The 13,444-nt window shown below is 40.2% G+C and overlaps 1 protein-coding gene across 1 annotated transcript in view; it reads right to left on the bottom strand.

The window, feature by feature from the left end:
* Zc3h15 (zinc finger CCCH-type containing 15) overlaps positions 1-12,969 on the bottom strand; it is an 18,481-nt gene extending 5,512 nt beyond the window's left edge. The window contains exons 1-3 of the mRNA XM_029535742.1: positions 12,729-12,969; positions 3,606-3,707; positions 7-93 (exon numbers count right to left, since the gene is read on the bottom strand). Of these exons, the coding sequence (XP_029391602.1) occupies positions 7-93; positions 3,606-3,707; positions 12,729-12,803 (264 nt within the window). The 5' untranslated portion in view covers positions 12,804-12,969. The remainder of the gene's footprint in view (positions 1-6; positions 94-3,605; positions 3,708-12,728) is intronic.
* Between the last annotated feature and the right edge of the window lie 475 nt (positions 12,970-13,444).

Genomic DNA, 13,444 nt, shown 5'->3' with positions numbered 1-13,444 from the left:
AGCAACTACAGGTTTGAACAACTCATTTAGCTCTTGTAGTTCTTTCTTCTTGTCATCTTTCTTCAATTTCTTTTCAGCTTCACTTTGTGCTACCTACATTTCCAAGTTAAAAATATAAATCTGATTGCAAACTGTTTTCACTATACAGTAATTACTAACCTAAAAACATCTGCATATTTTTATGTATACAGTCTCTACATTAAGTGGCTTACACATTAGGTATTGTGGTTAAACTTTTTTTATCTTATAACTAGGTATCATACCTAATTAAAGCACATTCAAAAACTCATGATTTAAAAAGTTCATGTCAACAAGCATTTTATTAAACACGTAACTCTGGCATTTAGCAAACAGTTCTCATTTGAAGTTATTTTTTCCAAAGAAAGAAACCTATGTTTCAGAAATATGAGTGCATTTTGGCACCAATGAAAATATCCTGACAAGTACAGTGACATGACAATGGTTAGTAACCATCACAAACTACAGTGCCCTTGTTGAAAAACACTAATTTTGTCAGTGCAGTAGATAATAGAAGATAGAATTCACTCATAGTTCTAGGTAACATGTTTTACATACCTAATACAATTACATAACTAATATAATTAATGCATTTGTATTTATGTAAACATTTATAACTCAGCTCCTATAAGAGAACAGAGAATACATGATGCTTATTTAAGGAAGTTCAGAATAATATGGGAAGACAGACATACAATTATAATACAATATACATAGTATTTTGAAGACAAAGACTGTGGAAAATTAGATATAGCTGATAACTTTATAGAGGAGTTCTTCTGAGGAACAAAAAAAGGACTGTAGAAAGAACCTGCCGCCACTGTGAAGACAAAGGTGGAGAGAACACCAAGATAGGAGAACATCAATGACAAGTTCAGACTTTACCAGCAGGTGATAAAACTCTAACTTAGGGTTCTAGGTAAGTAATCAGATCAGGTTTCAGTTTGTAAAGACGGGAGTGGCAACTCCGAAAATACACTAGTAATCAAAGAAGAAAGGCAAGGAGTCTCCTGCAATTATAGGTAGGAAAACACTAGTGTTTGAAACAAGAACAAAGTAGTGTTTGAAACAAGAAGGAAAGAGCATTTTAGGAGCAGAACTAAAGAACTCTGGCCATAACCAAGAGAAAGAGAACCCTGGGATTAGCATACACATAGTAAGTGTTGCTGAAAAAGACTGGGAATACAGGAGGAACAGGTTTCAGGGCAGGAGGTGGAGATGAGCTCAGTTTTGGACATACCAGCATGAAATGCTTACAGAGCATCTGGGTGGAGCTATTCAAAGGCAGCTGCAACGGACATGATACTGAATCCACTGCAACTAGATGGGGTCTAGGCTGAGATAATCAATTCAAGAAACAGAGGCTGCTCAAGAAACACAGAAGAAAATGTTCTCAGAAAGGGTAAAAACAAAACACATCCAGGAGCCAGGGCGGCACAGAGAAACCCTGTCTTGAAAAACTAAAAAACAAAAACAAAAACAAAAAACACACCCAGGAGAATAATGAACAAATGCTAAAGTTAGGTCATCCCAAACTCTGACTTCACCTACAGGGGGAAGTGTTTAAACAACAGCAAATGATTCCCCTTTCTTCTAAATAAAAGTAGCCTTTGCTGATTAGGCTCACCTCATATGTACCTTCCAGAAGAATATACCAAAGACCCATAAACCACTTGAAATATTTATAGTTAGAAATCAATTGGGAAGAGGCTAGAGAGATGGCTCAGTGGTTCAGGATTTGAACCTTTGTTCTCTAGAAAAGGAGAGGAATCCTACAAGAGAGGACTGTCCTTCCACTGTACAATAAAACTATTATCAGTGAACAATTTAAAATCAGGTAATGAGAAAGACAGGATTCAACACAAGTCTAGCTGCCTTCAAGGCTTAGCATACAGTTATTCCCGGGTACCTATGCATAGTGATTCTATAGGACTCTTCTTGCCGCCCAAATCCATGGAAGGTCAGTTGAGTATCACTTACAGTATCTAATACAATTCAGGCTATGTAACTCATTACACACTGTATTGCTTAGGGAGCAACTGTTTTAAAAACCGTACTTGTTCAGTACAAACATGACCATCTTATTAGATCTAATTACACCAGCAACAACATACCTTTTCTTTAAAAAAGAAACATAACAATTTTGAACCTTAGTTGCTTTAGTCTGAAGACCTTACTAAACAAGGTAAAGTTAGCACTTTGAGAGAACATTAGTTTTTGGCTCTAAGAAAGACTTGTGATGCAAAAAAGGAGACTGATTTAGAGACAGAATGAAGAGCAATGGATTCTAGATAAGAGATGAATAATCTCATAGATATATTATGTTGATATTCTGAGACTAAAATCTATAGTTAGAAATATACTTGAAAACTTTTCTGTTCAAGGAGTATTACCAAGAATTAAGGAAAAGAGAAATTTAAGAAGAATATTAAAAAAAAAATCTTAATCTGTTAAACCTTATGGGATGAAAGTCTGAAGAATCTGAAGAAATCTAGGTCAGTCCCTGTAATAAAGATCTGTGTGATAATGTCATGGAGAATAAATAAAAATGAACACATACACACATGGGGGGGGGGGGGAGAAGTCAGTCCAGAAAAGGCCCTACTATATCAGCAGTTATCTTCCAGTCCAGTGGTGAAATGATTCTGGACCAATATGCAACTTCAGACTGAAAATGAAGCAATCAGGAAAAAAAAAAAGCAATGAAACTAAGACAATTACACGTAACATCCAGTGAAAAGTGAGGCATATTTACCATTCTTCTGTCAATATAAAAAAAACCCTACAATTTACAAAGGAGAAAAAAAACCTCTGAAAAACATTTTACAGCAAAATAGAAATGAGCAAATCATCTGCAATGATAACAAAGTTGTTTTTTTGTTTTTGTTTTTTTTTTTAAAAGAAAAAGGCAACCAATAATTTTGGGCAGCTCAATAATCCAGACAGACAAGTCACAGATGTGTAGACTCAGTTAACAACAAGCACATGAGAAGTGAGGAGAGCAAAGAAAGGTGACTTTAAACTTATTATCCAGGGAAACACTAAAAAGCTTTAGCCTCTAGTACACACAGGAAATGAAGATGTCAACTATTAGTCCATGGAACAAGTTCAAATGTATTAAAGTGAGAAGTTCAGGGTCAGAGAGATGGCTCAGGAAAGAAAGGTACTTCCTGTCAACCCTGAAGAATTCACTTTAGTTACTGGATTCTACAAGTGGAAAGAGAAAGTCGTCCTCTGAACTACAAACACTGTGGTGCATTAGCACGTGCACCCCGTGCATTAAAAAAAAAGACATCTGCAGATAATTTATACAAGTATTCTAGTGTTAAAAGGCTGGAAACAAAGGGATTACTTCTAAAAAAAAAAATGGAATAAAATATATGTGTACTGTAATACAGTATGCAATTATTTAAAAAAATGAGTTATATCAAAATAGCTTGGAGAACTGTCTGAGAGGTACTGCTATGTAAGATATAAGGTTAAGATGTAAGAAGTTTAGAGCAGGGTAATATTGCTTCAAAATGTACTTCATCTGTAATAAATGTTATTATAATTCTATCAGAACATACAGCAATTTAAATTTTTACCTGACGTGGATTCTGTTGACCAAATTTCACTTGATGAGTGACAGCCTTAATAAATTTCTGTTGCTTTGCTCCTTTCTTATTCTTCAGTCCAAAAGTTTTGTCCTAAAAAAGACACAACATACACAAATCTTAGTAAATTAGTATTACTATCTTTCCAATCATGTGTAAAAATTATATTTTATTGATAAAAAGGTCTTTTTTAAAAAAGTTATTATGTGCATGCATGTTTTGTCTGCATTAAGTCTGTGTGCCACATGTGCGCACTGCCTATGGAGGCCAGAAAAGGATGGTGGATGCCCTGGAATTGGAGTTATAGATGGCTGTGAGCTAACATGTAGGTGTTGGGAATCAAACCAGGGTTATTTGCAAGTGTAGCCAGTACTCTCAAATGCTAAGTCAACTGTAATGGCTATTGCGGTTGTCAACTTGATTATATCTGGAATGAACTACAATCCAGAATTGGAGGGCTCACCTGTGATCCAGGTCTTGGCGTGGAGATCTCTAGGTACAGCGGCTATGAAAAAGCTTAGGCCCGGGCAAGGTAGTACAGGAGAGTTAAGAGTAATGCCAGGAGACTAAGGCAAGATCTCTGAGTTCAGCCCCGGACAAAAGAAGTCCCAGATCCAGGTGTGGTGGTAAACACCTTTCATCCGGGTCACACCTTCTGTTGGAGATTCACATAAGGATGTTGGAAGGAAGATTTGCTCTTCTTTGACGCTCACATTTACTTGCCAGCACATCTGTTGGAATCTACTTCTACAGAAGATCAGCCGAAACTACTAGCTTTGTGGGACTGAGCAACTACTAGATCCTTGGACTTCCCATTCACAGCTGACCACAACTGGGGAGTTGGGACTACAGACTGTAAGCCAGCATAACAAATTACCTAACTATATAGAGACTATCCATAAATTCTGTAACTCTAGAGAAACCTAATACATCTCTCTAGCCCCAGAAAATATATTCATTTTAAAACTTTGTTTTTTTTTTTTTAAAAGATGTATTTATTATTATACATAAGTACACTGTAGCTGTCTTCAGATGCGTCAGAAGAGGGCGTCAGATCTCCTTATGGGTGGCTGTTAGCCACCATGTGGATGCTGGGATTTGAACTCAGGACCTTCAGAAGAGCAGTTAGTGCTCTTACCTGCTGAGCCATCTCGCCAGCCCCCAAAACTTTTGTTTTATATCCTGACCTGTTTCCCGTCCCTCTTCTCCTCCTAGTCTCCCTGAAATACATTACAAAAATGAGTTATTTTTATTTTATGTACACTGGTTTTCCCTATCTGTCTATGATGAGGGTATCAGATCCCCTGGAACTGGAGTTACAGTTGTGAGCTGCCATGTGATGCTGGGAACTGAACCCAGGTCCTCTGGAAGAACAGATTCTTTATGCCACAAAAATATATAATACATTGTGGTTTGTATTGCTGTAACCAAAAGCAATTTGGGAGAAATGGATTTATTTAACCTTATTATAGATGTAGTCTATCATCCTGGGGGGCAGGAACTGATGCAGAGGCCTGTATCAAGATGAATATCATCTAGGACTGTTCACAATTTAATATCAACATCCTGTCACCATTAAACCTCACCATGCTGCTTTCATCCGCAGTATTTCAGAATCAGCTCTTTGGGACCTGTGTTAAGGGGTACACTGGCACAAGTAGTTCCATAGTCAAACACGTTGAGGAGAACGCTATGTGAAGAGCACTCTCAACTTTTCTTTTGCAGTGCTCGTAGTAGAACTGAGGAGGGCAATGTGCATATGATGTAACCCCTCTACTACTGAGCTGAACACCAAATCCTAGATTCTTAGTCTTTTTTTTTTTTTTTTTTAAATATGGGGGGTAGGAGAGACTAGAGGCTCATGCTCAGTCTGAAACCAGTAACTGGACCACCTCAAATTGTTTTTTATTTAAAGATTTATTTATTATATATGTAAGTACACTGTAACTGTCTTTGGACACTCCAGAGGAGGGGGTCAGACCTCATTAAGGATGGTTGTGAGCCACCATGTGGTTGCTGGGATTTGAACTCAGGGCCCTCAGAAGAGCAGTCAGTGCTCTTAACTGCTGAGCCATCTCTCCAGCCCCAGATTCTTAGTCTTTAATTACAAGGTATCTTACAACCTTTAGCATAGGGGATATATGTACTTTCAAAACTCAACTGACCCCAGGATGCACTTAAAAGCATATGCTGAAAGATGAGGTACTGCTAGACTTTGCAGAATACTGTACAATAATGGCCACACAAACTTATCGACTAGTTTCTAAGACAATAAAACAAATTTAACAGGGGAGCAGTATTTTAGTTAAATCTGGGGTTTTATTTGCTCACCGGAAGCTAAATTATGAGATTCTCATTTTGTGATCAGCACTTATGGTGATCTTTGCTCTCTACCTCATATTTGGTAAGTACGCTGAACAAAAGACCGTAGAAGGTATTTCAGATAGGTAAGGATGTGTGCACATTTTTAGGGGCTGTAATGTTATATATCTACCAAACTTTAAGTGGGACTTTATTTGGAAACAAGTCTTTGTGGATATAATGGTCAAATAAGGTCATATTGAGAAAAGGCAATGCAAAGACAGCAGAGGATGAACACAAACACCAGTTTAGGAATACAAAGATTTACTAGATGACATCAGAAACTAGGAAGAAGCCAAGGACTTTCTTCCCTTGTGGCCTTCAGAATGGAAACATGACCATGTTGACACTTAAGATTTCAAATGTCAATCTTCAAGAATGGTGAGAAAATAAATAGCCTTGTATTAGTTTTTGGGTAATTTGTCACAGCAACCCAAAGAAACCAATACAGTGTGATTTGCCTCAGCATGAATGGGTGATACTGCTATCTGAAGTCTATTTCATGTATTTACTTTCATTTCTCTGCAAGGATCTGGCTAGGGGATTAATAAGCCTGATTGTGGGGCAGGGAAAGAGAACAGGTAGTGGACGGTTATCTTTTAAGATTATTGCATAGATCCTGTAGTGGACACTCCCTGGTCTATTTTGGTCTTTTGTGTGTGTGTGTGTGTGTGTGTGTGTGTGTGTGTGTGTGTGTGAGAGATGGGGAGGGATAAGGTAAAGGGCAGGTTTTAATATGTAGCTCAGGATAGTAGCCTTGTCATAATTCTCTTGCCATAGTTCCCTGAGTATTTGGATTACAATAAGCATATGCCACAGGACACTGGGTTTCAGTCTCACATTTTAACCATTTTCCTCATAGCCGCCATGCCTAGTGTTTGAGAAGAGAACCCCTCTCCATCCCTCTAATGAGTACACACACCTGTTGTGGTAGAGCTGCCTTACAGAGTGGAAGTGGGTAGTAACTATTAGCCACTCTAACATCTTTACTCAAGTTTTCAGCCTCTCACTTTCTGCACTGTGTAGTATCTCCTTGCCTTGTTTCCAGAATTCTACAGAGCAAGTTTACTTCACAAGAGAGAGCACTCAGTCCTGCCTGCTGTTCCAAATCAGTTACCAACTCAGCCATGAGCTGCCAACCTTAACATGTAGCTCAACATTACAGATAGCTCCAAATCTCAAAACAAAATTTGTACATTCTCTTGCTTATGAATGGTTTCACATGAGGCAAAAAAGTATTTTGAATGAAACTTGAGATCCTCTGAGAAGCATTTAGTCTGAAATAAACTATCAAAAGAACTATCTGAAACCATGCAACACAACATAATCTTAAAGCATCTTAAACTCAATACTGTCTTTCAATGTTTTTAACAGTAAGAAGCTCAATGATGTTGATTCTAAAGGTTACTATTCACTGGTAAATACTGCTTCATTCACTACCATTGACTTAACTTTTCTAAATGTCTGCCTTAGGCTTTTTATTATCTATCTATCTATCTATCTATCTATCTATCTATCTATCTATCTATCTATATTTTTGAGGCAGGGTTGCTCTATGTAGCTCTGACTTCTGAAACTCAGCCTGTAGACTAGGATGGTCTTGAAGTCAAGAGATCTAATTGCCTCTGCCTCCCAAACACTGGGATGGAAAGCATGCACAACTGCCAGGCCTGCCTCATGTTTTAGTACCCTAGCATGGTATTACAAATTATACACGTATATTCTAAAGTTTATGAGTATGAAAAAAGGAAACACATTTACAAGCTGAAATTGTCTGGATCAAGCTTTTTATGAATGACATTCCCTGTTTGTACAAAAGCTTAATATTCTAGCCAATTCCCAGGTAAAATGGTCAAGGTTCACATGTCAGATGGAAGGGCTACAACCAAGTATGAAATGTTCTACATTTTTTGTACAGTAATGAGCTACAGGAGTGAAAAAGGAGACTCAAGGTAAAACAAGATGACCAAAGTGCATCAGCATCTATAATAAGTACTTTGCCCTATATGCAAATACAGCGAAGCAGTAAACCGTGACTAAAGACCAAGCAGATACGGACACAGAAAGATTTAAACAAGGAAAAAAAGGGGGTGGAGGTTGCACACAGGGTCCTGGCAGCTTGAGAGCAAAGTATTTCCAACAGTAGTTTCTAGGAGAGGTATAAACTTCCAGATCTGAAAAGGGAAAACAACAAACAAAAAACACAGCAAGCTTTGAGGTTTAATCTCACTGCTTTAGTATGTAATCAACTAATTTCTCCCAATTGTGAGCACAGAAACTTTGACATGTTTCAAACTTCTATTTAAGAACATAACTGTGCTGGGTAACTGTGCCATAGGAAAAGTAAGTCTAACCTCAACTTTCTGAATTAGAAGATTTACAACAGTGAAGCACTATACAAAGTGGTTGAGAGCAAAGACTTGGGGCTCTACTTGCTGGGTTTAAATTCTGGCTTCCTGATTGCCAGTTCAGTAATCATATCTCAGTTGCATAAAAGGTACTAATACTTACCTGAGACAAATAAAGTAGCTTTGCATCATTTATACATGGCTTTTCCTTTGTCGTCACAATATTAAGAAACTTTCTAGCTGAATACCTGCCAACTAAAATTGACCTTTTTGAACATATTTGATCTAAGCTCTTCCCACCACCAAAGCCTATGTATTTTTCAGAGCCATTCAGATGAGAAAGGTTTACCAAAAACAACCCCTCTACACCCCCCACATGGATCCTATGTTGTCCTTAAACTGAATATGTAGCTGAAGATGACCTTGAACTTCTGATTTCCTTGCTTCTATCTCCAAAGTGCTAGAATTACAGAAACATTACCACAGCCACCCAGTTCCTGTGGTCCTGTAGAGTAACACGGGGCTTCATGTGTGCTAGGCATGCATTCTAACTGAGTTACACCCCCAATTACAAAGTCTTCTAAACAGAACATTCTGAAATAACACTAGTACATCTTAAAAGTAGGATGGTTTATAACCTAAATTATCAATAAAGCCTTTCCCTGGGCTTGGGAAAAAACTTTACAAGTTGGCACAGGTTTAGGAGTGGGAAAGTATCAGGTAGGAAAGGGAGGTTAGAGTGAATCCGAAATGACAAAATAATTGAATGTATAAGGTTTCAAAAGTTACAGAGAAAAGGGGTATATTTCAGTGGGTGAATTCAGAAGCCGAATGAAAAGGAGTTCAGAAGAGGCTGTAAGAGGACTGCGTCCCTAGTCTCCACACACCCAACTGCAGCCTTAACAACCCTGACCTCTTTCCTCCTCTAGCCCTTAAGCAATCCTACTCCTTTTACAGGCCAGCTCCTGCTCCTTAAAGGTATCGAAAACGAAGCAGGAAAAAACCAACACTGATGGTGTTGTTCGAAGGTAAGTAGGTTTTATTATTTGGGACCCTAGGGTAGGCAGAAACTGACACCACAATAACTCAGCAGTTCTGTCTCTGAAGAGACAACCTAATATATTTTGTTGGCTATTTATGAAACAGAGACACTTTGCAAGTATTTAGGTTCAAGCAATCAACTGTGTACCTCAGAAGAAATTCACCAGCAACTAACAGTTTCTCTGTTCTCTTTACAATCCTGGGTCCTGTCTACATCAGTCTAGATTACTATTCTTCAGAGCTGCATGTCCTCAGAGGACGTAGTTTTTTTGAATCTGCTTGCCCTAAATCCAAACACATACCCAAACACAAGTCAAGAATTACACTTATTTTTCTTTTGTTCTTTAAGACAGGATTTTGTACTGTGCCCAAGGTTCACTACGCAGTCAATGCTGGCCACAAACTTGAAATCCTTGTGCCTCAGCTGGGATTACAGGCTCTGCTTAGTCTACGATCAGAATTTGTTGCTCAAAGCTGATCTCAAAGTATTATTCTGGCTGTAAGTAAACAAATGTTATATACTGTTTGGGAACAATATGTGAATGGAGAATAAAACTTCAACTTTACAATACTATGTGATATATTCATTTCAAGAAGAAAATATATATTCATAGTGAATCGATGATATCCCAGACAGCTTAAAAGAATAGGAAACACACACAGTAATTTTCTTGTTTCTGTTTTATATGAAATTTGACTAAGAAGCCACAATATAAACTCACTGTATAGCTCCAAAAGTGGTCAAGACATGCTAGGGTTTTAGAGAAATTATAAAATAAACCAAACTAGGCTGCATGTATGTATTAGGATAATTCTATTACTGCATGTATTAGGATAATTTTAATCAGTACTTTCTTTAAATGCATTTATCTTATTTGTTTTGCTTTTTTGAAACATGGTTTCTCTGTGTAACAGAGCCCTGGCTGTCCAGGAACTTGCTTTGCAGACCAGGTTTGCCTAGAATTCTAAGGGATCTACCTGTTTCTGCCTCCCCAGTAGGATTAAAGGTGTACGCCACCATGTTAGCATTAATGAATGTATCTTTGGAGATGTCTTCACTAATGAAAGCTAAAGCTGAGTTTGCTTTACTTCAAAAACAAAAATATTGCAACCACTAAAGAAACCAACTAACCAACCAACCCTTCTTGACTAAGACTGTACACAGATCAGTGGTAGAATGCACCCCTAGAATGTGATACCTTGGGTACAACCCCCAGAAGACCAACAAAATCTTGTTAGAGATGAAGGGAGACAAAATATATGCATGAGTTTTAGGGTTAATAGACTATTATAAATAACTTAATTTTGCTGATGTTGTCTTTCAATCGAGACAGGGTTTCTCTGTGCAGCCTGAGACCTGAAACTCACTCTGTAGGCCAGGCTACCCTTGAATTCAGAGATCTGCCTGCCTCTGCCCTCCTGAGTGACACTCACCTCCATTGCCAGGTGACAAAAATTAATGAAACAAAAAACCTTTAGTCTTATTAATTAAAAGTGGTTATAGCTCCAAGTGGCCTGAAATATATTCTATAATGTTTTGTAACATTTATTTTTGAATGGAAGTTTTACTGTTTTGTGGTCTATTTTATATTTATTCAACCTCAGTAGTTTTTTTTTTTTGGTTTTTCGAGACAGTGTTTCTCTGTATAGCCCTGGCTGTCCTGGAACTCACTCTGTAGACCAGGCTGGCCTCGAACTCAGAAATCCGCCTGCCTCTGCCTCCCAAGTGCTGGGATTAAAGGCCTGCGCCACCAGGCCCGGCAGTAGTTTGTAAGTAAAATGCTATTTCTGAATGTCCTCTGCTGGCACAACATTGAATTGCCACCAGATTATCATTCCCAGAGATTTAAGTCTCCCAAATCCTGATTTTTTTTCTTCAGATGTAAAGGTGACAATTATTTTGCTTTCTTTTATTTTCCCTAGGACAAGAGTTTCTCTGTGTGCTCTGACCACTCTGTAGACCAGGCTGTCCTGGAACTCAGAGAACTGTCTACTGAGGTGAAAGGCACACACGACCAGCACTGCTTGGCAGCTGTTTTGCTTCCAGATGTTAGGCTATGGCAGTTTTACTTCGGAACTCCAACAGCCAGTAAATTATTAGATGTGTTCACATTAATTTTATTTAAATTAAATCAACCAACTTTATATACAACCTGACAAAAGATTAATCTCATTAGCTTGTATAAAAGGAACCCTGGGGAATTCTCACTGCTATCTTTCAAGGCTGTAACAATCAAATGTTGAAAAAAAAAAAAAAAGATCACAAGCAAACATCTCATTTCGAAACACCGAAACATTCATTCTGGCTTTGTGTGTGTGTGTGCTTTGGTTTTTTTTTTGTTTTTTGAGACAGGGTTTCTCTGTGTAGCCCTGGCTGTCCTGGAACTCACTCTGGCCTCGAACTCAGAAGAAATCTGCCTGCTTCTGCCTCCCGGGTGCTGGGATTAAAGGCGTGCACCACCACGCTCGGCTTCATTCTGGCATTTTAATAAGAACGAACCTAAAGGTTACTTTATACTCAGATATTTTATGCTGTAAAATAGTCATGGTTTCTTCCAACTACATCCAAGTCTATGAGGTACCATTTACTTTTAAATATGATTAGTATGGAATAAATACCTTCATCGAATGTGAAATTTTGTTACCTATCTTAAGGAAACTCACGTATACAATCGTTGTAACCTGAGGAACATTTAAGAACACCAACACCTTGCCTCACTCACTGAATGCCTACAAGTTCAATGCATTAAAAGACGTTCCTGTGTGTGTGTGTGGGTAAACGGGGAGCTCCCAATTTAACAGAGTTACTGTGATAGAGCCTACACGTTTAATTCAGACTACATATATGAACGAAGCATTATGTACAAGACCGCTGGGCCACGCTTATCGGGAAACCTCTGTTCTTGACACCAAAGTTTCCAGATGGACCAAAACAAACAAACAAACAAACAAACAAAAACAAGTAATAAATAGTCTGCTGGCTCTGGAAAATGAACAGCGCTACCTCTCACTGCCCGATAAAGACAAAAACCAACCCAAGGCGTCAGGTCAGCCAGGAGGAGCCTTCCAGAACGCCGCTCAGCCCGTTCCTTCAGGCACAGCCCTAGGAGCCGCGGAAAGTCGTGAGCATCGAAAGGCCGGGCCGGGGGTCACTGGGCGGCCGAGTGGGCGCGGCGGGCGCGTGGGTGGAGCCGCGGCGAGCGCGGGGGCGCAGCGGCCTCACTCCAGCGACGAGGGGCGGCGAGAGCCACTTAAGCCGGGGCCCACCCGGCCGGGCGCCGACACGTGGCCCCGGGAGCGGCGCTCCGCAGCCCGGCGAGCCCCGGCCCGGTGCGGCGGGGAGGGGGAGGGGGAGAGGACGCACCTCGATGATCTTCTCCTTCTTCTTCTGCTCCGCCTTCTTGCTGCCCCCGGCCTGAGCCTGTTTCTTGGGGGGCATCGCGGAGGCGAGGAGCACCGGGCCGACTGCGACGCAGATGGCTACCGTCGGGGCGTCCGGCTGCTCGGCGGGAGCAGGAAGACCCAGCCGCCGCCGCAGCGCACGGAAAGCGACTCGCTCATTCGCCGCCCGGATGTGGCCTTTGCGACAGCACGGCGCCGCAATGCATTGTGGGGCGCGAGGAGAGGCGCCCGGAAGTAGAGCTGCGCGTGCGCTCCGGCTGCTGCGCCGAGCCAGGAGGGGGCGTGGACGAGACGTGGGAACTGGGAAAGGCAGGGCGTGCGACGCCTCCGTTTGCGGGACGCTTGCGACTTGCTTGGCTTCGTCCTTCATTGGCACCGCGAGTGTTGCCTCATCACCTCGCTTGTATAGACCCCTAGTGTAGAGAGTTCTAGATCTAGTTAGTACTGGACAGTACCATCTTGGGGAAATCACGGAGCGGCTGCATCAATTATGAGCTACTGCCTTGTCCTCTGGAGGGGCAGGGTTGCAGTGCAGCACCTTCAATATGAAGTAGTGTAAAGAAATAAAGTTTCATTTGGAGATCGACAGACGTGGAGTCCTAGTGGGTGAAATCCTTAATTTCTCTTCAAGTCCTGTACTAATTTTAGGGGGAATGCCTTAATGATTCCGGAAAAATC

This window comes from Mus pahari, chromosome 3 (genome assembly GCF_900095145.1).
Source record: "Mus pahari chromosome 3, PAHARI_EIJ_v1.1, whole genome shotgun sequence".
Taxonomy (NCBI): domain Eukaryota; kingdom Metazoa; phylum Chordata; class Mammalia; order Rodentia; family Muridae; genus Mus; species Mus pahari.
This window is presented reverse-complemented; position numbering and strand designations above follow the sequence as displayed.